Source organism: Pungitius pungitius, chromosome 9 (genome assembly GCF_949316345.1).
Source record: "Pungitius pungitius chromosome 9, fPunPun2.1, whole genome shotgun sequence".
Classification (NCBI taxonomy): Eukaryota; Metazoa; Chordata; class Actinopteri; order Perciformes; family Gasterosteidae; genus Pungitius; species Pungitius pungitius.
Genome location: NC_084908.1, coordinates 11,415,718 through 11,442,600, shown reverse-complemented (window position 1 = coordinate 11,442,600; position 26,883 = coordinate 11,415,718). Strand labels below are relative to the sequence as shown.

Below are 26,883 nucleotides of genomic sequence, written 5' to 3'. Positions count from 1 at the left end.
TTCAAACTAAAACAGGAAGCGAGGCCAAACCGTGACAGTATGCCATGCATGGGGACAGATTTGAGGACTTAACAGCAGTGATGATACTAAGATACTATGATACTTTATATATAATTTGGGAGAAACATTGTTGCCCTGCTTTGATTTATTGCTGTTTTAGTCGGCACACATTTTGGACTACATTTTCCAGAGCATAAAACACTTACTGTCGCATAAAACATCAGACTTGCAGGACTGACATGAGTGTGTGTTCATGTGTGTGTGTGTTCACCTTTGGCTACACTATAAAATATGTTACCTGCTGCTGATGGAAAGCCACAGTAGGTAGGTGTGCTGCACACCCCAGTGTGTATATAAAAATCACACAACAGTACAGATTTAGATCTACGTGGGCAGAGTCAATCAAATTATTGCTTTCCTTAATCAGACAAATGAACACATCTGTTTGTGTAGGTGTGTGTATTTGCTCTTCCACCTGCGGTTATCTGTGTGCATGTGCACTGAGCTGATAATCCTTCGTTCAATTTATAAGATATCCTCAGTGAAGACTTCAAATAACTTGAATCAATCCATCTGGATATGTCAACGCAAAATCCCATGAGGGCTGAAAATTGAGAATTTAAATGATAGAAAACATTTGCTCTTAGGTTGAATATGGAATAGTTACGATTCAAGGGTTGCAATTAAGCCACCATTGTTGCAATCAAAAGCCATTCATGTTTACTTTAGAACGACAACAAAAGGTTTTTCAAGGGACACAACTGGTAATGCTAAATAAACTGTACTTGAATACTGAATATTTTTTTCTGATGACCTCATTTGATGATCTGATTAAGTGAATGCATTATGCTATCGTGAGTGCATTGCATCAAGGCCACGACTGTTTGACTATTCTTTGGCGAGTCTGACTGATTTCCTGGATGCAGCTGCACTGAACCTCTCAGGTAGTCATGCCTTTTGCGCTGCCTATATTGCGACTATGACCTCTTTACTACTCTACCACCACTCTTATACCTTTCTCACCACATAAGGAAGCTGTGACACCCACCTTCCTGCCTCCTGGAAGCTTCCAGAAGCCTCTGATCACCTCCGCTCCATTTAACCCCTCCTCAGTCACACAATTACGTCAGGCAGAATGAAGAAGACCCTCCAGATTTCCTTACGCAGAGTTGAAAATAAAAGCACTTATCTTGGGGTCAGAGGATGTGGTGCAGATACGTGGATGTGAATAATTTAAGATAAAAGTTCTTACGCGGGGGAGAGGTATTTTTATATGTTGTGTTTCACTTAAGGCAGAAAGAGGGCACCAGTGTACATTGAATGAATGTGAGCAGGTGCAGTCAGGGAAAACACTTTGGATATAAGTGAGGTGAAAGGCATCACAATAGGAAGGAAAGGAAGAAGTATATTTAACAAGTCCGTCAAATTGATTATAAAGGAGGACTGATAGGAAAAGTTGGGTATAAAAAGGAAGAACCAGATCGATAAGGAAAATTGGTATGTTGTTTGGATGAAAACTGAAAGGAGAGGAAGTGCAAATGGAGGGATGACGCTGTAAAGAGAAAAGAAGATGACACTAATGGCTTTTGGGCTCAGTGCATCCAGCTTTTATGAAATACATGAATTAAACATGGCCCAGGGCAGAGCAGCAGCCCAGGCCACAGTGTGTCACGCTAAACAGTCCTGGCAGAAACATTGATTCTCACCTAGTTCCTCCTTTTACGCCGCTTCGCCAATAAGGCCGCCGATGACAAGCGTGTCGGGACGCCACGCTGCGTGCTCAGGACATGTCAGACGGTGACGCCAGCAACAGCAAAAACAAGTCATCCCCACCATGCTTATTCTGTTTCTCTTCATCTGTCCTTTTTTAAGCACAGCTTAGGATTAGACTCGGTAAACTCCTTGCAATTACTAAACAAGAAGGAGAAGGAGAAATGCACCATGTTTTGGTGCTTTTAAATGCTTTAAATGCTGCTTGTTGTGACAACGCTCAGATGTTGTTGTCAAGGTTGATTGTCTTCACCATCGACGATATAGCCTGAGGGTGAAGGGGAGGCCTTGAAATGAGGTTTTTATTTGTATAAGCAGTAATGTAAATACAACTGCTACAAATAGTAACTATATATTTATGTCGCACATGCCACATCTGGTAGAGCTTAACTGTAGGCCACCGCCTTCTTTCAGTAAAATGGGTGGGTGAAGTACACAAATATAGACCAAAAAACTAAAACTAGTACATTTTCAAGATCGGATAAGAATAAACTAGTAGGCTTGGATAAATACTTTGTGGCTGTTATTAGAACTTTTTAGGGAAAGTCCGAAGACTCAGTCGTGGTAGTTTGCTGTCTGATATTGTGCCGCTATGACTCGTATCAACATCAAGAATAATGCGGTACAGCTTTAAAATAGCCCTCAAATATTTCTCTCATTTCATCTTCAACCACTTATTGGGTCGCAGGGGACCCCAATCCTTCCTTCCTTTGCAGCGCCACACCAGCTCTGACTGTTGGATCCCAAGGCGTTTCCAGGCCAGTGTGGATATAATCTCCTCACTTGTTAATTAAGTATAACAGAAATTATTAAAGCAAGGGGCTGTTGATGGTGAAGGTTCCAAAATCATGCCAAAATGCCAAACTATATAACACAAAAGCTCACTGCTTTGTGTATGAAGTGGGCTTCCATGTATGCAATCAATCACACATACGTCAGCTGAGCATTAATACTTCACTTTGTCTGATGACGTCAAACCAAGCATAGAAAATGAATTATGATCAGAGCGATTCAAAGTTTCAGGGCAGCTGAACTTTTCCTCCTCAGCACAGCACAGCACAGCGATGGAGTTTAGTTCTTGGGAAAAAGACAGCCTGCCAAAAGCTCTGTCGGTAATCTAGGGCATAGAAATGCAAACAATTGGAAATTCTGCAAAGATTGTGCTCTTACTTATTTGGACACTCTGACACATGTTTCTAAAGAATAACGTTTCGATCTGATCGTGTCATAAAAAAAACAAAGAACCTAGTAAAATACTCATGAAATATGAAATATCCATCTAAATAAAGTAAGTTGACGTCAGTACGCAGCTGAGTTCAGCGCCCCCTACAGCTCGCGTTGGAACTCGTTGGCGCTGTCGGTGGTGCTGAAATCACCAGAATCTCCCCACGCACCAGTCAGGGCACTACTCACTATCCCACGAAAACTTTCTACCACGTCTCCATCAGCTCCACACGGAGTATAAACACGCAGCATACTCCGACTACTACAATATCTTTAAGTCAGACATGTCCTGTTTTATTGTTGTATTCACTGACCTGTTTGTGGCTCAGACTAGAACAATTTAACGGGCATTTGCATGTTCCCTAGTGTGAGTCAAGGATATTTCAGTCGATCTTTAGATCTAGAAGAATACCACGCCGGGGTGGGTGCAACTCTCCCCTTTAGCTTCCCAGACGTCAGTCCCAAACATTTTCTTCTTAATAAACGCGCAATCCATATTGTGTTTACAGATACACGTTCCCTTCCTCTCCACCACGCACTCAAATCACACCTTTCATCCCTCGGAGCGAGTCAGTGCGGCTCATTTCCTCCCCGCGTGGAGCCGGCGTGGATGCGCCAAAGGGGAGCTTGGCACTCATAGGGGAGGGACAAACGAAGTCAAGTTCGGATCAGATCGGGAAGGAGCGCACCGGCAGAGCGGGACAGACGGTACCAGGGGAGAGACGCACGTTTTCATGCCATTGCCATTTGTTTCGCTCGTCGATTGAACAGACAGAGAGTTTCTTCAGAGTGAAAGAGAAAAGTGAAGAGGATCCTTAAACGACGTGGGGGAGATGCAGCCGGCGGCCGGATGGACTTTGCCGCTTCTTCTCGTGGGTTTGATGGCGAGAGGTAGAGTGAACGCTGGGTTATTTCTGTGTCTAATGGGATGCTTTCGGGTGCGATTGTTTTGGTACAGAAGGATTAGGCGGTGATGATTTGTGCTGCAGTGACTTGACATCGTTTAATTTGATAACTTTGTCTTGTTATATGTCTATAATTCAGCTGTTAAAAGTCAGCAACAACGTTTTTGAGGTTCTGAAAGAAGTTCCTCTCGCATCAGATCAATAGTCGCTTCTTCTTTTATTTCAGTTTTGCTACCATTTAGAAAATTACGAAAACATATTCTAAAGTGTTAAAAAACCTGACGCCAAGTTTGTAACTCCAGCCTTGAGAAAGAGACTTCAAATGTTGATATAACGTGTGATCTCTGTCGTCACCCTCGTTCATGACTGGGCTCCTCGTTAACTAGGCCAACGAAATGAAATGCGGAAGAAAGCTGGATGTGGATTTTGATGATTGCAAATTGCGTTTTGAGGCATGAGTCGTGATTTAAGGCAACTCAAACAGATTAGAATTTGTTTACAGGATCCTGCTTTCCTGTTGGCGGCGTGTGAGGGAGAGAATAGGGCCTGTGCCCACACTGCTACTCAGACACAGTGCAGCGCGGAGGGTTTCAGGCGGAGGAGATTGGCCGTCTGCAGGGGTTTGATAAAAAAACCTCATTGTCACGTGCCTCTATGGATTTCATATTATTTATATATATATTTATATATTTTAAATATTAGCAAACCCCTCCCGACCCCCTCCACTTATGCGGAAGGGAGGGGTGGTATTATTGAAATGCACCCAGACTTAATCAGTGCCCGGAGAGCCTGGATGGGACCTGGAGCCACTGCGGGGAATAGATGCGGAGAAGCTGATTACGCAGCGGCATTTCAAAGCAGTAACATAAACATTTGCTCCAAAGGCATAAATATCGGCTATCTGATTTATGGAAGGCGGCAGATAGGCTCTTTTATGGTTTATCAGGCGTCAGGCATACATTTCATTCCATGCATGGGCGTGTTTACTGACGGGTGACTTTGTGTGTGTGTGTGTGTGTGTGACTGTGTGAGTGTGTGTGTGTGACTGTGTGTGTGACTGTGTGTGTGTGTGTGTGTGTGTGTGTGTGTGTGTGCGTGTGTCTGTGTGTCTGACTGTGTGTGTGCGTGTGTGTGTGTGTCTGTGTGTGTGACTGTGTGTGTGACTGTGTGCGTGTGTGTGTGTGTGTGTGTGTGTGTCCCTAACGCTCTTGATCCTAATATCCTACAAAGCCAAGTTTGTAATGAACTCATTTGTAAATGTTAGTGGGAAGTTGTGAACCTGAATCTCACGTGTACATGTACTGATGGACAGACACGGGGCTAATGGGACTTCTGGGAATGAAGTAATTCTATCCGGACAAAGGCAGAGGTTACTGGTATTTGGGGGTCTGGAATAGCTCACGTTAGCGAGCAGTCAGGGAAGCTTCCTAGGCTGTGACATTTACTCTGCTGTGAGGATCTTTTTCTGTTACAAATTGGACAGTGGTTTGTTTACTTAACATTTTAAATTTTGAGTTAATTTGCATCATTAGGAGTTCAACATTTACAAATCTCTATGAATAGTAAACAATTGTTTGGCATCATTATTAATTTAAGTACTCATTTTTGCAAATCTGAGACCATGCACTTAAGAATTTGAGAACACGTACAATTCTGAATATTTATACACAGATTTTTGACTAATCTGAATATACAGATCATTTTACACATCCACACATTTAAGAAAAATGTTGAAACACTTACAAATCTCAACCGACTCGGACCGACTGATTACACTGTGCCATCGATCTAATCAACAAATTACCCACGTCAAAACACCCAACCTTTGTTTTCAGGGCTGAATCTTGGGAAATGTTGACAAACACAGGTCTTATATGACCACACCGTAAGCTAAAAAATGTAGTCTCATACAAATCTCCACCAATTGATATAATATACTGTATATCTATATATAGATATATATGAGGTCCTTAGTGCCTAAAAATGAACACATAATAAGTACACATACATTCAGTATTTTCTGCTTCTGTGGGTTTCAAAATGTACACTAATGCTACCTCAGCTTGAAGGTATTTTCATGTTGCTGTACCCCGTTTAAAAAAATAACTCTCTTAACGTATTTGAATCCATGACTGATGATCCAGTCAGTGAACGCGTGGTAACAAGGCTTATATCACAGTCACATCTATAGAGCGCAACACAGAGCAGAGGGGGCGTGGTTAAGGCCTAACTGAGTCACTGATAAATGTGTGGCGTACACCTCTCCCTGCAGTGTTCACTCCACATCGCTGTGTCCTCCGGCTTTCTTCATGAACCCACAACTTACCGTTAGATTCCACCTCGTTACGCATAAAGCCTCACAGCTTTTTGGTCTTTCTTTCCGTATATCTATTTTAATAGATACAGTTTATAGTTTATAGCATATACAGTATATATAATATACATCCAACATAAGTGCCAACGTGTTTCACTTTTAAAACTTTAGTAGTAGTATATTTGTGGAAATATAACACAAGAACCATCTCAAAGAGGGTGTTTTTTTTTATTCCCAATTAATATTCACCTGGCTTCTCTAAAGTACGGTGGCCGAGAAGGTTCAGACAAATACAAAAGCAACAACACAACCGCAAATGCCACAACGCAACACGAACGCCACAACACAAAATACAAAAGGCACATCACAACCGCAAATGCCACAACACAACACGAACGCCGCAACACGAAAATACAAAAGCCACATCACAACCGCAAATGCCACAACGCAACACGAACGCCGCAACGCAACGCGAAAGCGAAAACGGAAGTAGCTGCCCACGGGAGCGAGCGTATTTTGGAGGAACGCCCACGGGAGCGAGCGTATTTTGGAGGAACGGAGCTGGAGGATGGCAGATCGTTCAAGAAGTAAGTGAAACATGATTCCTTACTTTAACTGTAGCCGCAAGGAATCATGTTTCACTTACTTCTTAAACAATCTGGCATCCTCCAGCTCCGTTGTTACGTGCCTACTGGTTTTTGAACCTACTGGTTTGGCTACGCGTTTAGATGTTATTAAGAGAGTAATCCTACTTGGGCAATGTGCTAGAAAACCTGACAGAACTATGTATTTCACGCTACGCCACCAAAAACCAGTTGTCTTGGCTCACCCTGAACCAAAAGATGTTCTTGCCACTGACGATTTGCAATTTCATGATAAGTAGTGAAATCAGTAGCGGCATTTGACAGCTCGGTTGGCCGATGGCGTAGCGCCGCCGTCTTATAAAGTTTTGCTATTTTGCTCGACTGCGAGTTCGAATCCAGGTTGTGGCGATCTTTTAATAAACGTATGTTCTTTTATTTATTTCTTTATACGTGGCAGTGATGTAGTGCTCACTTATACAATCATAACCGCTGCATTGGATATGGGATACATTTTGAACATTTTCAGAAATATGTTTGCGACTGTGTGACGGATCAGGTGACCGAGGCAGACAACATCTGCCGCTGTCGGGGCAAAACAAACACGCACGCGTAGCCAAACCAGTAGGTTCAAAAACCCAGTCGGCACGTAACACCGGAGCTGGAGGATGCCAGATCGTTTAAGAAGTAAGTGAAACATGATTCCTTGCGGCTACAGTTAAAGTAAGGAATCATGTTTCACTTACTTCTTAAACGATCTGCCATCCTCCAGCTCCGTTCCTCCAAAATACGCTCGCTCCCGTGGGCGTTCCTCCAAAATACGCTCGCTCCCGTGGGCAGCTACTTCCGTTTTCGCTTTCGCGTTGCGTTGCGGCGTTCGTGTTGCGTTGTGGCATTTGCGGTTGTGATGTGGCTTTTGTATTTTCGTGTTGCGGCGTTCGTGTTGTGTTGTGGCGTTTGCGGTTGTGTTGTTGCTTTTGTATTTGTCTGAACCTTCTCGGCCACCGTACTAAAGGATAGGTAACATTTCCTCAAACCCAAATAAGGCCACTTTACTTCATTTACCCCCCAAAAGCTCAAAAACACATTTATATATTTCTAAATGAGCAAATCCCTGTTGAGATATTGCACTACAAAGGCTGAATGAATCTCTTACATTAAACATATTCAAATTCATTCTAACCCACTTTTGGGGTAACACGCCTTGAGGGAAAGATGTGCAATTTCTATTTCATCTGCTCATTTTCAACGTGAAAAAAGTACATTTTCTTACCGTATGAAAATGCGTTAGGGCACTGATACGTGCACGGCCTACTGTGAATGTCATCAAAGGCCTTCAATAGCACTCTATTAAACCTATATTAGAGCCTATCTGCCCCACAAAGACAGAATTAACAAATGAGAAAGGAGAATGAAGTGGTTTGCCAGGTCTTGACACTGTGCTTGCACTGAAGATGATCATGTGACCACGCAGTGCAGTGTGTCCAGTGGGTCCGCACCGTTCCTGCTCCACTGCCCCTTAGCACCATCTCAGCATTTTAGCTCACAGCAAAGCATTTACTTCTTTATACAGTGCCTACCATGGAAACAGTGTGCATGATGAAGATATTAAAGTAAAAACACCCTCCCTCGCCCCCCTCTCTCCCTTCGTCTCACTCTCCTTTAAAAGCATTTGCATGCTCAGGAGAGAATGAAGGCTAAATGGCCCTCTAAAAGTATCCTCTCAAACAGCCCATAAAATGGTCTCTCCCTCTCCATCACTTATTATCCCTCCTTCACTCTTCCCCTTTCCCCATCTTCCTTCACCTCACACTCACTCTTCATCCTTGTCCTCCCCTTTTGGGTTGACCCCCAACCCTCTTTGTCTAGGTTGGATTAAATATCTCACAGGATCTAAATTCTAATAAACTTGCTCTTTAAGTTTTTTTTTTTTTTTTTACAAATTCCGCATAGCTAGTTAAATCATTCATGCTCTTATGTTTGAGCACATAAACTGTACATGCTGCTGAGTTTACTCTGAACTCATAGCTTTGCTCTCCTGCAAACCGCTGCTGCTCACTTATTCTTGTCCCACTATTGTTCTTTAAAGGTGCCCAAGGAAACAGGTGAATTGTGGGGTGCCCGTTCAAAACATACCTTTTCAGAAGGGGCTTAATATTTGAACAGCACAAATGACATGTGATAATGTAACATAGACAAATTCACACTTAACACCTCAATGGCAGAGGAATTCCTATCCCTTATTTGCCCATATGACCAGGTGATTAATTGGACAGTTCCGATGTGCCTCTGTAGGTCTGGGCTGTTTAATCAACAGAAACTTAAGCACACTGTGGGCGCAGTGCAGGACATCAGCTGGCCAGGGGGGGGGACAGGCGGCAAGGCCCGGCTAAGTGGTGATATGCAGGCTGGGGCAATGCTATCAGTGCCATAAGCTAGTCCTGCACGAGTTGGGTTGTGATGACAGAGTGGCGCCGTTCAGCTCGGGCCTGTTCCCTCCACGGAAGTTAAGAGACACTTGGTTGTGACGTTATCAATTCAATAGCAAAAGTGATCAGCAGTCTATGAGTCGACGTTTGCAGGGTGCAGATGGATTTAGTCTGCGGAGGCTCTGAGACCTGGCTGAGCTGCTGCAGAGTGCTGGTCCCCTGTTGTTTTTTATTAGTGATGCATACAGTGGAGAACCACAACAAAGCAGATGTGCCCTCAAAACCAATACTAACTTAGACTAGGTAATTATATGGACTTTGGCATTGGAAGTGTAATAAAGGTTGGATCGGGTTTAGTCAACCATTATTTGGAAAATGTATTTATTTATCTGGGAGTGTAAGATGCATTTTTAATCACATAATGAAATAATAATTTACATCTTTTGTAATTGTTTGTTTTGTCAATGCATCACAACATGTATGATTTTCTTCCATGTAAAGCAGCTCTCTTTCCTTTGTTTTCCACTTTTTTTACATGAAAAGCAGCCAGCAAAACCTGTCAACCAAGACTGGTTGATTAATTAGAAAAGGAGTGTGAGGGAGTGTAACAAATCCAGATCACGTTGGATAAAATCTCTCGCTCATTTTTTCATAATTGGTTCTTATATGATTCTCAACATGAAGTGTATCTGACCATGTTAAATGTGTGTGCGTGTTGGATCCTGTTTTGATCAAAGAGTTATTTTAGTCGTGTGTAGCAGAGAGTAGCTCTAGCACTGTACACGTCAGTTTTGGTCCTTCTAATTTCACCATCCTTCCTTTCTTATCTCTCTTCAATTCCTGTCTTTTTTGCACTTTTGTACTACTCTTATCATTGTGTATTGGAATCTTTATTTTCTTCTTTTTCCAATCATGGATTAGATGCTTCCTCCTTCTAAACTCTATTTAGCACGGTGTCTGCACACGCTGGGCGGTTGCTAGACATAAACTACGAAGTCTGGCTTCTCATAATCTTCTAAGTGACATCTAAAGACGGCTTTGCTCTTTCAATCTCCTCTCTTCTTCTCCCTGGTCTTATTTCCCTTGTCGGACTCTCTAGAGGGCTGTCACCAGGAGTTCAGGACCAGCTGGCTATCTGGGGTCATTGTCGTCTGCATGAGCAGGTTTATCTCGCGCCTTTGAGTAAAGGATCTTGGTGTAATAGGGTCGGCGCTGTTTACGCTGGATTTCAAGGCGTTCTCCAAAGAAGTTCATTTTAATTAAGCTATTTTTCTCATCGATCCCCAACTCATTTTGGATCGTTTTACTCCAAAAAAGTGGGAAAGTGTTCCAAGGGAAACTACAGAAGTACCTCAAGGCAACATCTTTGAATTTGTCTTTGTCTTACAACCTCCAATATTTCTTTGTCTTGGTTTATTGCCATATTTGTCTTTTTTTTTTCTACTGCAGTTGTATCATGGTTTTAATTGGGAGGCCCCAGGATTAATCAAGTCTGGCTTTAAAAACCAGATCCCGGAATCAAAAACAGTATTTTTGCTACTGTTTCATTTCATATTTATCCAGAATATGAAATATCCAGAAAAAGACCACAGTCTTGTACCATAAATGCCCTTTTCATTAATAATTGCAGTCATCCCAAACTGCGGTGTCAAATGCATTGAGTTTCATGCAGCTGTTTCGAAATAAAAGCCAACCTATATTAAATGTTTCTAATATGAAGCATTATTAAAGTGAAAAATGAAGGCCCATATGAATGAGATTGAATTTTAAACCGTAACACCATTTCCTGTAAATCACTCATACGATGAATATCATTATGATTACGCAGCATAAAATGAAATACAACTATTTAAAGAGGTAATTGATGAATATAAATATACTTACATATACAGTATATACTCGTTTCAAGAAAATAATTTCTTAATCTTAATGGTTATTACTTTAAATGAATTTACTTTTGATCAATTCTGGTTACATTTTGCTATTTGAAAAGAAAAAGTGAAGTTTTGATTCGCATTAAATTATTTCATTTGCGAGGAGAGTTCAACGTATCACTCAGTATATTCTTAAAAAGAAAACAAATGAGAATACAGAATGGGGAAAAGCACAGAAAATAAGCAGCAGTACAACTCGCTTCCTCAACAAGGCTGAAAAAAATAGAACTTCCAGCCCTTCATCTCCTGTCCTCAGGCTACAGTCTTCAACTCCTCTGCAGTAAGTTAAAATAGCTTGCTGTGCATTTTCCACAAAGTAGACATTCTGATGTTCTTCAGGCCTTCAGGCTCCTTCCTGGATGATTAGTGAATAAGACCCTTCATATTTTGGCTGTCTGTAAAACATTTAAGCCGCAACCAAACATATAACTATGCTAAGATACGCTGCAATAAATCTAATACAGAATAAATACCCTCAACTGATATTAGTTTCCGTTGAGAGTTTTTTGAGCTTAAATGAAATTCAGATGTTGCAAACCACCTGTCCATGACTCTTCCTTAAAAAAAGCACTGCTGCTGGCGCTTTTGAGGTATTACATAAATTACAATGGCGGTCAATCAGCTCGTGCATTCTGTTTAGTTACAATGGTTTCCAAAAATTACTATTGACAGAATGATTATTTGAACTGAAATAAATGAGTGAACCAATATAATCATAATGTAAATATGAAAACATGATATGTGACATCATCCTATTCAAAGCGGGCATGTCCGTTTGTGCTTCCTTACTTAACAGTTCTAATTGTTGTTTCCTTCTTTTCAGTCTCTTCCTGTGCTCTTATTCACATTCCCTTGTCCAGTCACTGACCACCACGTCTGCTCCTCTCCTCGCTGCTTCTGTCCCTCCAGACTGCTGCTCATCCAAGGCAGAGGACCGACTCTTCAGGAAGCTCTTCAGAAGATATAACCAGTTCATCAGGCCAGTGGAGAATGTCTCTGACCCTGTCACGGTGGAATTTGAGGTCTCCATCTCACAGTTGGTCAAAGTGGTAAGCTACACACTTAAACACACAAACGCACACAGGAGTAGATATTCTAATCATACCAAAGCGTATAAATCCTCAGTTTAATATGAGGCCAAAGGGCTTCTTCATTTCCTACATTTCTTATTAGTTTTTTGCATTTGTTTCATAAGTGTGTGAGCAAACTATTTCACCTAAATGTTGTTTCGCTGATAGCAACCTGCTAACAGTATATGTTTGAGCCACGAGATGTCTTCCAATGAGCGTCTTGATCATATTTCAAGGCACCAGATAAGCTGCAGAACGAGGGAACTGAAAGCACAAAGTGAATGCAGTCTTTATGCAGTCTTTATTTAGTCTGTTCAATTTCACAGATTGTGAAAATGTCACATGGTGTTGTACACTGCTGTTTTGCTTTCACAATGTTAAGTTTAAAGCGTTGGGGGATGGTTGTCTGTGGTGGAGGGGTTCGCTGCACATCCCCCGGTGAAAATAGGTTTTCAGCTCAAAATGGAAATCCTCAGATTAAGGGAAAATTGCCTGCAGCAACCTTTTTTTCCAGACAGGACCAATATATAGCTAAATCGGCTTGCTCGGCAAGGTGAGATTAATCTGAAGTTGAGTTTGTGTCTGTGCGCAAAAGAAATTAGTTATCTGCTTTATAGCTGATACATTCTTCCTCTGGTTCATGTGGAATTCTGAGAATCAAAGGACTGCAAATCAACTGAACTCCGGTTCCAGAGAGAGGTGGAGACAAAGTGACATCTGTAACCTCTCCATCTATTATTAACTTACTTCATGTCAACCTGTTCAGTCAATCATCAACACACACAATCGCACACACAATCGCACACACACACACACACACACACACACACACACACACACACACACACACACACGGTACATCTCCTACATTTTAACAAGCCATCTTCCTTCTCTTTGCCTTTGCAGGATGAGGTGAATCAGATCATGGAAACAAATCTATGGCTCAGACATGTAAGTACACACACCCACACACGCACACACATGCATAGGCAAACGTACATACGCTCGCTATCCATCACACTCACTGTCATATCACATGTCATTGACCTAAGTCTATTTCCATAGAGACACAGGAAAGGGAAGACTGAGGTTGGGTATGTCATCACTTGCCTATACACATAAAGCAAACATCAATATGTGTGTGTGTGTGTGTGTTTGAATGTCATACATCACTGAAATGTTAAAACACAGTAAAACAAATATTAAACATGAGAGAAGTGAACCCAAAACCAAAGATATGTCCTTGTGAGCATTATGGTTTGTCACGCTGTGTCTCTCAGCAGATCTCTGACCTCTTGACCTCCCACAGCTACCTACTCTCGCAAATACCTCTGTAGTAAAAAGCCGCTTGATACCTTTAAGTTGTCATTTATTTACTTTAACTGTATTAAATCTTAATGTCTTTTTGAAATATACACCCCATATAATTTAGGCTGTAATTTACCATCAACATTATGGACATTTATTTTTCAAATCAGTGACTAATTGAAGCAAAACAGCTATCGGGTGTTGATGCAATTCAATGGTGGCAAAGATGATAGTGGGATCGCTAAGCTTTCAAATTAAGATGCATTGAAAGGATGATCTTATTGGTAATGGCGGAGCTGTTTATTTATTTCAAGGCATCACTAATGAGAAACTGTGCAGAATCAGTCTCTGATAAAGATTTTCACTCGTTGTCGTTGGGTTTAGTGTTTTAGTGTTTTAGTGCCATTTTGCACAGCCCCCCCTTGGAGAATGTCTTGCATCTGTTTGGCATTGGCACGGCAGGGGATTCCATCGACTTCTTTCATGAAAGGGATACGATTACGTTTTTTTTTAATTGCGTATGAATTTCAGGTTGAGACTTCCTTTTTAATTCATCTAAAACTAATACTAATTTAGTTTCTTTCCCCCAACTTTTTTGTTTGAATACTAATAATAATTTGTGAAAACTCACTTTAAGTTTCAGGTATTGTTATTTATTTAACAAAAATTACCTGCTTTTTCAAATTTCTGTAATGATTAATGAGAGTACATTTTATTTTTGTGACAATAAGCCATAAACCTCAACCTATCAGCAATAATATCTCCAACCAATTATATGGTAAACTCCCTGGATGAATAAATGAAAAAGCCACTGAAGCATGAAGTGGTTAATTAAACAGCTGCTAGATCATAACAGAATAATAATCCGCCTTGCTAATGAGTTCATTCATCTTGAATGCAATCCAAATAGCCAAGACTAATGGATCTACGGCTCACCAAATGTTACCCGCAGGTATGTTGGATCCAATGCAGTCATCAGTCAGCTATTTACGCAAATGCTTCTTTGATACAAGCTGCTTTTTATTCAGACGTATCCTCGTTAATTCATCGTGGTTGTGGCTCTTTACCTACGAGGAAATGCATCAAACAAGTACAATTTGCTTGATTTTCTTTGAACTAGCACTCACATTCCTGTCAATGGACATTTTTTTGCTACCTTCTTTTTTTGGCACTGCCACAACAATACATCAAAAGTTCTGACTATGTTATAAACATGCATTTCATAATATTCCCATGGAGGGAATAGTGCTGCGTGCAGTGTACAATGCAAATACAAAACACATGGCTGGCTCCCCAACAGGTTCTCAATGTGTTCCTCTCTTCTCTTTGTGAAGGTTTGGAACGACTACAAGCTGCGATGGATGCCGGCGGAGTTTGACGGGATCGAGTTCATTCGAGTGCCTTCAAACAAGATCTGGAGACCCGACATCGTGCTCTACAACAAGTGAGACTCACCGCCATCATCATTGGCTTCTTGTTGAGCTTCAACTGCAAATAATCATCTCCCAACTCTGCTCTATGGAGTCTTTCAGCTCCTTCCAGCTTATGCTTTTGGTTTCAAGGGAAACAACCTCAATGCACATCTCTCATCATGTTCTCCAGCAGCAGCGGACTAGCTGGCGAACATAGTGGAGCATTTAGCAGCTAAAAAGACCGATGTTAAACCTATTTTGTCTTGGTATCCGTGATGTTAAGCAAGGGGAATTTTTTTATTCCATAATTCATAATAGAGCATCATTGTCTTCTTTCCTATAAATGCTTTATTACCACCATAACCTCACTGTTTATCTTCTCCCCCTTTTGTGTTTCTCGCTTTCATTTTCTCCTCACCTTTCCTCCCATTGTTCGACATTTCTCTCCCCCCCCCCTTCAAATCTTTGTGTCTTATTTAAAACCCACATATGCTTGTATCATGTCTCCTCGTATCCTCTCTGCCATGGGACTACTTCTGCTTTATTACACACACATCATATACAGCGCTGTAGGTGATTTCCTTGTGGAAGATAAGACCAAGGCTCTCCTGAAGTTTGATGGCACCATCACCTGGGTTCCTCCAGCTATTTTTAAATCCTCCTGCCCCATGGACATCACCTACTTCCCCTTTGACTATCAGAACTGCTCCATGAAGTTTGGCTCCTGGACTTATGATAAAGCCAAGATTGACCTTGTACTTATTGGGTCTAAGGTCAGTGTTTGTGACTGTGTCCAAGTCTGGCGTAACTATCAACTATAGGTCAATTTCATTTTTTGTCTTTCTTTCTCGTCTTCTTCTACCTACAAGAAAAGTATTGCTTACTCTCACCCATACAGATGCTACATGCATTTACCCTAAAGTTCATTCTTTTTGTTTTACACTAAAGGGTTTTTTCACCAATTTTACGCACCACTCGGTTTTTGAAAACAGTTATCTGTGTGTTCTTCTGTAGCTCTCTAGTCTCAAGGAAAAGAACCCTCATGGTGGTATTATTAGAGTTATCTTTAAAAGCTACCTGGGTTATAAATTAGGAACAAGGAGTTTGAATGGAGTGGACATGCAGGGCAGGATCGGACCCCAGTGAAAAGGATTGAAACGTGACATTTTTACACCAACAGCCTAAACTGTACACACACAACACTTCTGTAGTGTAATCACTAGTTACTAATCACACACACGCTCGCTCTCTGTCTATAATGTTACTGATCTGAATTAATGAGCACATTGTGGACAGTCTGTGGGACCCCAGTGTCTCCGTTAATATGATGTTATGTTAACCACGCTGACATGTTTCTTGTCACTAATCCAGTACAAACTAGATTAACTGCTGTGACTCCGTTGGAAACAATATTTTGTTTGCATGTGGACCTAGAACTCAGGTGAAAATCTCTTTTAATTTGTTTTGCACATTCCAACAAATCCATATTCATCATCAGGACAAAAACTGTAAAACCCAAATCCAAGAGCCATATACGTATTGTACTGCCCGAAAATGGAACTTTATCAATGGTAAGCATACCCTGAATGTTTTCTCCATTGTTAAATCCTTGCATGATTGGATTTTTACCTCCAGGTGAATCTGAAAGACTTCTGGGAGAGCGGGGAGTGGGAAATCATTGATGCTCCCGGCTACAAGCACGATATCAAGTACAACTGCTGTGAGGAGATCTACCCAGACATCACCTACTCCTTCTACATTCGGCGCCTGCCCCTCTTTTACACCATTAACCTCATCATCCCCTGCCTCCTCATCTCTTTCCTCACAGTGCTGGTTTTCTATCTCCCTTCCGACTGTGGAGAGAAGGTCACGCTCTGTATCTCCGTCCTGCTCTCCCTCACTGTGTTCCTGCTCGTTATAACCGAGACCATCCCCTCCACTTCGCTGGTCATCCCGCTCATTGGAGAGTACCTGCTCTTCACAATGATCTTCGTCACACTTAGCATCGTCATCACCGTGTTTGTGCTGAACGTGCACTACCGCACGCCAATGACCCACACTATGCCGGATTGGGTGCGCTCGGTGTTTCTCAAAGTGCTGCCGAAGATTATGCTGATGCGGAGACCGATTGATGACGACAGCAAAACTGGAGGGTTGGATATCAGTAGGGAGTCAGGAGGAGCTGGAGGGGGAGGAGGAGGTGGAGGAGGAGGAGGAGGGAAAGGAGGGAAGAAACAAAAGAATAACTTAATGCAGGTGAGGCATCCACATCCCAAAACATCTAGTCCACTTGGGCTCTTAGGCTCCGAAAAAGGTGTAATGTCTGAGCCGAAAGTTTAGGTTGCTAATTCATTTTGATGTGACTTCATCACTTTGGCCTACTATAGGCCAGGAGTAATAGCTCTAAAGCACCAGTCTCCCCTTGAAGGCATTCATAGTGTGCACATGACAGTGAAGCTGACCAATGTGAATGTCCAGCCCTTTTGATTAGCTCTAACAACAGTGTTTCTAACTATTTGATAGCTTACTTGTCAGATCATACAACTATCTGTCAATCTTCAAGTGCTCTTATTAAACGTGTTACTTACTTCCAATGTTTTATATGAAATAATTAGTACAGAATGTCCATTTTGAGTTGAAGCAGACAGTGAAACTTAATCCAAACTCTGTTTGTGATCCCCAACAGGTCAGAGGAGGCTCTCTCAACTGTCTGGAGTTCGGGGACAGTAAGTTCACTTCCGCGGAGGGTTGCACTGGTAAGAAATGCCCATGTCCCTGTCAGCATGGGAAGGAGACCCCAGGAACACCAGACCTGGGGAAGATCACACGTCAGCTGAGTCATCAGAGCATTAACACCGTGGTGGCTTTTTCTGTGGTGTCACCTGAGATTAAACAAGCAATCGAGAGCGTCAAGTACATCGCTGAGAACATGAGGAGTCGCAACAAGGCCAAAGAAGTGAGTAGTTCATATTTTGATTGTATTACATTATTCAGGAAGTCAATGTTGAATAAACCGCTGCTGTTCAAATGTTCTGAGACAAATGTGTTTCACTTACGTTTACTGTCAAATTCATACTTTGTAAGCCAAGCAAAAGCATGTCATTCAACAAGGGACAGAAGGGGAGGAATAAGCAGGGAGAAGCCCTAAGAGGCCATCAGATCTGATTGTTGCCACACATTTGAACTTGTCACAGATGTTAATGACAGCATTAACAATGGATCTGCTGCATTCAAGGGTCCATGCACAATACCAGGCCTGTAAACGGCTGGATGGAATTCAGCTAGCGTTAATTTTATTATTTACACCTATGCTTTTGCGTTCAGATTTGAAAAAAAATACAGGTTGAATGTTGCTAACATAAATGAAAGTGTATTCTTAGATTTTATTATCGCTGACACTCTCACGCCTGTTCTATCCTCTTCACCTTTGCTCGCAGGTGGAGGATGACTGGAAGTATGTTGCCATGGTGATTGATCGGATCTTCCTTTGGGTGTTTGTGACAGTGTGTATCCTGGGAACCGTGGGCCTCTTCCTCCAGCCGCTTATTGGTTTTTTCTCATAACTGCCAATTGATTAGGGTTCCCTGTTGCCCTGTGAAGACCAATCGTTGACAAGTTACTAACCCTGTGTTCTCAGATGGCCAATCAGAAGACCTTATTTTGAGTCCTAAAGGTTTATTTGGTGTGCTAGTTTTGCTCCTTTGTCCATAGAGCATTACATAGAAAAATTGATGTTGAGAAGAAAAAGGGTTTGATATTTTCTGCGTGATTAAAAAACGCCTTAATTCTTTTACCCTTTAAGTATGCTTATTTTAGCTAAAACTGCACTCTGCCTTTCTGATAACTGTCACAATAAACAAGTAACGCAGTGTGTTTTCTTAGCATTTTTGATCATTTAAAAAGGTTTAAGAAAAAGTCTATTCAAACTACAAATAATTTATAGTTTACAGGAATTAAATATATTTCTGTTTTGTTAGGTGACATAATATTGTAGAGACATTCATCCTGTAACTGAAGTCATTTCTGTAGCATTATGTAAATGTAACAGCCTTCTTTTAATTTTAGCAAAATGTTTAGTTTAGTTGTGTCTTAATTGTATTTCCCGCATGGTTCTAAAAAAGTATTTAAGGGTTTGGATGGGACCAAAACTTTGCACATCCAGTAGTCCTAAAACGACTGGGTTTCAGAGAATTAAAACTGACGAATGTTAGCAAACTGTGAATCCTGAACCTCCAGTAGAAGTGACACAGACTCTCTACCACACTGCACCTAACCCTGCGGCAAAGAACCCCTCCCCCCATTGAGCTGACTGATGATTGTCATACCCACGTCCCAGTTGGATTCATCAAGTTGCTCACTGTCAGAGCCAAACTGGCTGTTTTCTTTTTGTGCCATTTACAATTAGGGTTCAGATTTCTGGCACACTTGGCAGTGCTTTTACCAAATAAGGACGGGCTTTTCTTTCTTTTTGTAATTAAAAAACATGTGTTTATAAATGTTCTCTGATTAATGTTCTACAAGGTAATTGGTTGGCCTAGTAAATATTGGATTAAATGGTACTTGATTAGTTTTATCCCAAAATAACATTTCTATTGATTCATGAGAGGATTCTTTTATCCAATTCTAATTAATATTTTTTTCACTTCTGAATAAGTTCACTATTAAGAGCAAACATTGAACACACAAAACATGGATGACAGAAATTTTGTTTGCTATGATCATGAATATATTGTTGTTGGATTACGTCTCTATAATTATTTATTTTATTTGATTCAATTTGACACCATACCTTTTGTCTATATGAAGGAAATGCACAACTCATGCTAAAGTGAGCAAAAATGTTTGTACAAATTATTCTTACCTTTTTTGTCTTTGAACTGAAATAAATGCAATATTTGTTCAAATAAAATGCATAACATTTCCTGCTAGAGGTTACAATATGCTTTGTAAAGGGACTTTACACATTAGCATGTATGCATTCACTTACACTAACACATTTCTTGTTTTCATTATTGACAAAATAACAGCAAAAAGCAGAATTGCTTAAGCTCCTTCAGCTCTATAAGCACAGTTGGAGTCCTCTACCAGACCCTGAGAGTAATACTCTCTTCCAATCACAACCATGCACTTGCCTACTGAAAATATGCCCCTGAATCATGATGTGACGACCCAGATGTTATGCAGCACCCGTTGCTGTCCGCTATCATTCAACCTCTTAGCCAGCGGGCCCCTTTGGTGGAGGGGTTGGCACAAAGCCTACGTTACAAATATGTCAACATTGACTTCTGGTTTCACACCGGGTACAAATTGCGGTTCCTTCCCAAAAGAGTTGAGGCTGTTACAGTAGAAGATTAATGCCCATGGTTTTGAAATGACACGTTCATTCGTCCCACATATTGTTGCAAATGTAATGTTCAGGCATATACATTTTTTCAGATTGTGTCAGAACATTGAGAGTAAAAAGGAAACTCAGAGAGTAGACGTCAAGCCCGATCTTTGAAAATTCAACCAACATTTTCAATGCCGAAATGTTGTATACAAATGTAATTTATGGGAGGAATGGCCGCACGCGCACACAGGCAGTGGAAGGGATCAAAGAGCAGTTTGACTCACTGGATAATCTCTTTTATGGTAAATTATGGGGCCATCCGAGCATGGGACACATGGCTGTAGCCCGCAGGCTGCAGAGGCCTCTGTGAAGCAGTGAACAGGGACAGCTAACAGGGACATGGTGACTGGTCTAGAAGAGAACACACTGTAATGCTGTGTGGCAACTAATTGTTGCCTAGTGGATATGACCTAACAGCGCAATTGGACACCAAACTGGGAAAGCCACTTTAATTACTTTTCCAGTTTATATAATCTGTACCTTATGTAAGTTTTTTTTTACCTCACGTTTTTTTTAAGTTTGGGCTTTAACAAATGTGTTATGTCAGATTTAGCAAACAACATATGATGAGAAAATAACCAGGATAAAGAGGGTTGTAACATTAATCAACATCATTGATGTTCTAAGAAGTATGTGCATCATGACGCATATGTGCTTTGATGTCGCCTCAACCTTGTACATTTAGACCACTTATGCAATATCCTGCTATAGTGATGAGATGATAATTATCTGGTAATTGTTTTAATGTATTATCTACTGATGATCACAGAAATGGCCAGAGGAACATATTAAAAGACAAACCAACCAGGCACTCGTTTCAGATACAAATAAGAGATGAGGAGTCAGTCAGCAGAGTAATGGGTACGCACATCTGTGTCTGTGTGTGTGTGTGTGTGTGTAGCCGTGTTTAGCTGTTGGCACACATGTCAGTGGATGATGAAGGGAAAATCACACATTTAAGTTAGTGCTTCCTGCTTCCTGAATCTGTTGATGAAGAGGAAGACGAAGAAGCAGTAGAGGTTCCACAGCTGTCCTGGTGAAGAATTCCGTACATGCATTATTACCCAGAACAACAGGGTCTTTCCAAACATACAGAGACAAACACATGCACAAACACTTTACTCTTAGGGACCCCTAGGCTCATCAAACATTAAGCGGAATATTTTTTTACCCGCTAAAAAAAAGCCATGTAATAAAAGGAGGGAAAGAAAACTGAAACAACTTTATATTGAAATAATGTGCTATGGAATTGAATGTATTGTTCATCACAACAGTCTTCATGAAACAAGAGCAGCCTTCCTTTGTATCTAATTAATAAATATTCAGGGGGCCAAATGTGTCTCATGACTTGTAGTCACACGGGAGATGGATGGCTTCATTTGAGAATTCACGGGAAAAACACAATATCCTGAACTGCCCCTTGAGGGATGTAATAATGCCAACAGTGTATTTGAGTGTTTGGGGAGGGCGGGGGGGGGGGGGGGGGGGGGGGGGGGGGACTGACGACAACATGAGACAACATTTTATAAAATAACTACTGTGTATCTAAATGAACCTTTGTCTGCTGCAGTCCTCTGTGCTGGTGTGTTGGTGTTTTGTTGGTTCTAAAAACGTTCATCCACATTTCACATGTCTTTTAAAAACATTTTTTACTTCCACTTTTAATGTCCCTTTTCAACAAATATTGTTTTAAATACTTGTTTGTTTTTAGCAATTTAACCGCTAAAAAATATCCTACTAAATACATGTGTGACTCGAGCGGTAACTTGTTTTATCCCACATTAGGGTTTGTCTCTTTAAAAAGTCCCTGAACAGACACTAGTCCAGCTCAGCACAAAAAAGTAAATGAATATGGATGATTGAAAGTGTAAAACAGCATGAAATGGGAAATAAGCAGGGACAATACTCCTACCAAGAGTCAATGGTGTACATTTCATAGTATTCTCCAAACTAGTTCAGCTCATTAAAATAAGAAACTACCTCCGACCCACCGTATGAAGTGCTATCTCCACAGATCCCACTCATTTCATCAAGACAGCCGGCTCGGGACGCTTGCTGTCTCTGGCGTACCGAGCTGGCTGTCTTGATGAAATAAATGTATGTGTTTGGTTCTCTTCTTACGCCATTGGTAATATCCAAGAGCTCCAGTGCACCGATTTGGCAAGACACACAGTCAATATTCGTCTGAAACAGCAAGGAATCAACATATTACTTTGAACATCAAAATTAATTCCAGAAGTATAGAGGCTACTCGTTTCAGTCACGAGGCTTTCTGTTGTTTTATGGCTTTTTTTATGTCTGGCAGACTGTTCCTGGCTTGGAAACATCCCAGACACCTTTTTCCAACCTCCAACTCCTTTAGTTTTCAAGTTATTGTCTGAAAGAGGCTGAAGCTGTCCCATGGAATGATGGGTAATCACCCAAAAAAAAAGAATGATCAAGCATTAATTATAAAGTCACTTGTATCAGTTTATGTGCTGATTGATGAGATGACAGACTAAATCCCATTGTGTCCTAGCCACAGCGGTCATTGTAATAGTCTTTATATGTTTTGTTTTATTAACAGGAAATACAAACAATTAGATTGATAGATTATTTTTTCAATGTCACCTCGAATGGATTTCTCATCAGCATAAAGCACGCGTGAAAAACATAAATCAGATGAAGTACTGTTTACAGCCACAGCGACGTGCCGTTGGGCCGTTGGGCCGTTGGGCTTTCAGCATAGATAGACGAATAGATAAATCGATATACGGAATTTCCTGTAACGGTGACACAAATTGTTTTTTTCAACTTTTATTAGAGCTTTTTTTGCTGGTGCAATATTTGTTGAGTATTGAACTACAAATTAGTACTGTGTTTTTGATATATTTACCATTCCAGTACTTATTATTAATATATAAAGCTTTTTCTGAGTCAGAAATGTTGATTCTTGTATTGCCATAGTACATGAACGATAGGATAAGAATGACATGTGGATTTGTCTGTGTTGCATGGTTCATTGTTATAGCCAACAAAGAAGACAGGAAGGGAGGAACAAGTAAGAAGGTTTGAGACACTACAAAACTACTGAGCTAACCAGACCCTTCACTCACAGTTAATTCTCCAAGTCAATAGATTTTTTTTTCATTAGGTAATGCGACTCAGCAAGGTCTGGATCCAAAAAGAAGTCTAAGAACGCAGTAAAAATGGGCAGTTAGGTGATCCAGCAGGTTTTAAATGAATCCCAAAGTTTGCCAATAGCGTCTTTTTTTTCGCACAAAGGTGCCCAAACCTTCCTCCACATTCATAGTTGTGGATGCACACCTTTTTTCTATTGCAACATTGATACCACACTCATGTGGGTGTTTTCATGGAGCTCAAATCAGAAGCTGGTAACATGAATGACAAAAAAACGTTGTCTTGTTTTTATGTTATGCGCATGGATTTGGTAATATGCGTTAGCATTTTGATAGTCAACTTTATATTTGATGGTCATGTTATTTGAACAATTAGCAAATGCAATCTAGCTTTTGTATTTCCCCCATCACTCAGTCTTCCACAGTCAGGGATTATTTAGTCAGGGTTAGGAATTTCAATTAAATCTTGATGATTTTATATGTCATTGCAAAATTGGGTTTGTGCAATTTAATTTCATAGGTGAGGTTTGATCCCATTTAATTAAATTAATGTATTAAGCCCTCAAATTCAATATGAGTCAACAAAAATACTGTAACATAAAATAATCGACAATTAACAATAATTTGGAAAATGCCTGAAACATGAATAATGTATTTCATTTGCATTGAACGTTTTCTAAAATCTTTTACAATGTTCATTCCGAACAGATATCATCTATTGCACTTCTGTCCATCCTAAGAGAGACGGATGCCTCCTCTGTCACAAATGTGTGGTTTTTGACTTTGGGCTGTATCAAATAAATTGAATGCAATGGAAAATGTTAATCTTGTTTTTTTTTTTAATAAAAATACATGATACATGAATTTTTAGCAAGAAAGTCTGAATTCTACCAAAGGGTAAACAATTTATTTCACATATGGATATCAGCCATTTCAAGAGAGAGAAATCAAAACTTGTGGGCCACATTGTCACACATAAACATCTAATATTCTGGAAATGTATTATATTTCTGTGATCAAGCAACTTTGTTGAAGCTGTGACAAATCATTAACATTCAGGGACACCGTGCAGTAATCAAAAGAGCTTAGCATCAATATATCTACTCAGCCAGGGTCCTCATTCATTTAAGTGCTCTCTCAGCAGGCTCCATATCTGATATCAAAGTGTGATTTTAGGGAAGTCACGCAAGTTTGGCGCCTTATGATGTGACACATTAAGACAACTGGAATGACATATTCATCTTCTGTATCGCCGTGGCACCAACTGATAGTACTGTGACAAGATAACGCATCTTTAATGAAGAACTCCTCAGATATCAGACCCCAGCGCTAAGAGCTCTTTGGAGAACCTGAGTGTGTGGCAACGGATATGTTTTCACAATAACACACTGATTGCTCTTGTAGAATCAACTCTTCTTGTTTAAATAGTTTAGAATGAGTGCTGCACTCACAGTCTACTCGTAGGGCTGTGCCGAAACAATCATCCTCCTCTACACAGTTTGCACTTCAATCGTCTCCGCTGAGATTTGTCAGGCACACTTAAGGTCTGATTTCCCAAAAGCATTCTCCACCACACAGCGTCAACTTATCGGAGATAATAATATTCTAAATGCTACATATGTTATTTTTGATTTCACAGCAAAGCCCGGAGAGAAAAAATCAATCAACCGCTGTGAAATCCATCTTGCTTGTAAATATTTTTAGATCCAGCTACAGAAATTAATCATAAATAACATGCAGGAATTTAAAAGAAACCGTACGAATCCTTGCACAAGTTTCTATTTTTAGTATGGAAACAGTAATACGACAATAACAATGTGTGTAAGTGTCTGTTTCGTGTGCGTGTGCGTGTGTATGTAGGGATATTAGGGAAGAATATTCGGTATCAAGGCTGGGCTCGTTGAATCATTATTCTTTGATGGCTGCAACAGCTCTACTCCCAGGATGATGCAGAGCTCCAGATACTGTACAGTGGATAAGAGAGTGTGTGTGTGTATGAGCATGTGCATACTGAGACATTTATTGTGTATCTATGTGTACGTGTGTGAGTGTGTGTGTGTGTGTGGGAGGGCAGAGGGAGTAAAATATGTACGAAAGTACTGATTGAGTCATCCCTTTAAGTCGGGGTCCAGAACATTTTTGTGACAACTTGGATGGTGGAGCATGAGGGGTGTGTAGGTCTATGTGCGTACGTCTACTTGTGCATGAGTGCTCGTACGAAGGTACGCAGGAGCCACGAGTGCAGGCGGTGAGTCGCACTGACTCAGACCTCTGTCGCTCCACCAGAATATTTTTGCGACAGCTTCAGCAGGAAAAAAGCATAGAAGTTGAGTAGAAATGACACACTTGGCTTTACTTAATGCCAACTCCTGTCCCTCCGGTTTGTGTGTGAGTGTAACTTGTATTTGCTTTTGTGTTTTTGTGATGCCCTCATTTTCAACTGAAAGGCCCTTCGGGTTGTCTTCAGACAACAAACAAAATGTTTGACAAAGACAAACGTTAGCTCTTGATGTGTCGGGGCACACAGCGGAGCTGCTGTTACACAACCGACAAAGAAGGGATGGATTCAACAAATAACTTCACTTCCACAGTGGAAAGGCCCTTCAGACCAACAGAATATACTACAACATGTACTAATCACATCACATCAAGGCCTAGATTTACTCAAATACTCACATTGAGCGGATTCACCTTCAGGTTGATGGAAAATGGTCCCCACAAGGTGAACCATTACATTTAAGGGGCTAATACTGGTTTTCTTGTAAGGGTTCAGGGTTAGGACTTGGTTTCATGATAAATGAGTAAGGGTTGCATAGGACTGCTTCATACATTGCTTGAGAGACAGTGCCAGACGTTTCAGATTTAAAAGTTCAGGGAAAACCTTTATGTGCTCCTTATTTTGTGATGGTAAAGTTAACAAAACATACATTTGACAAACGAGCGAGGTTGTATTGTGGAGTCCTTCCAGAATTGTGTTGTTGCCTTTAGTGCTTGAGTAAAAAACTCAACAACAGTTACAGTTACAACAACAGTTGTTGTTTTTCTTTTAATTTCCCAAAGGAGGTAGTAAAAAGCCCCTTCCTCCATCAACAGAATGAGGAGAAGGAAACAAACATGGAAACTTAAACATAATTCAGATTCATCCTCCAATTGAGGTTTTCCAAATAAATAGTCAACTTATTGTGGCAAGATTGGGAAATGATGTTGTATTTTTGTGTTGTTTTTATTCTAATTTTTGATTGTTGGTTTGGTGAAAATACTTCAGTGGATGAGAGTGTTCAATATCGAGGTGGGATTAGAAGTTTCTGAATTTTAAAAAGCATATTAATAACAATGAAGTTGTGTTGAGTAAATTACCAAATTAAAAATGTGCAATCAATCTAAGTCAAAATTGAATATCTATGGAATGTCAATTAAACTCTTAATCA

The 26,883-nt window shown here is 40.6% G+C and overlaps 1 protein-coding gene across 2 annotated transcripts; it reads left to right on the top strand.

Annotated features, from left to right (window-relative positions):
- The first annotated feature begins 3,362 nt into the window (after positions 1-3,362).
- On the top strand, positions 3,363-18,940 carry LOC119217724 (neuronal acetylcholine receptor subunit alpha-3-like). 2 transcript variants are annotated; one of them, XM_062564643.1, is made up of 9 exons: positions 3,363-3,885; positions 12,067-12,206; positions 13,134-13,178; positions 14,870-14,979; positions 15,513-15,720; positions 16,583-16,667; positions 16,776-17,203; positions 17,634-17,903; positions 18,385-18,940. In XM_062564643.1, the coding sequence occupies exons 1-9, from the start codon at positions 3,828-3,830 to the stop codon at positions 18,508-18,510; spliced, it is 1,470 nt and encodes a 489-aa protein (XP_062420627.1). In that variant the 5' UTR covers positions 3,363-3,827; the 3' UTR covers positions 18,511-18,940. The 2 variants fall into 2 exon arrangements, with proteins under 2 accessions (XP_062420627.1, XP_037327498.1); XM_037471601.2 differs by having other exon boundaries at positions 3,366-3,885; positions 16,583-17,203.
- Positions 18,941-26,883: the final 7,943 nt, after the last annotated feature.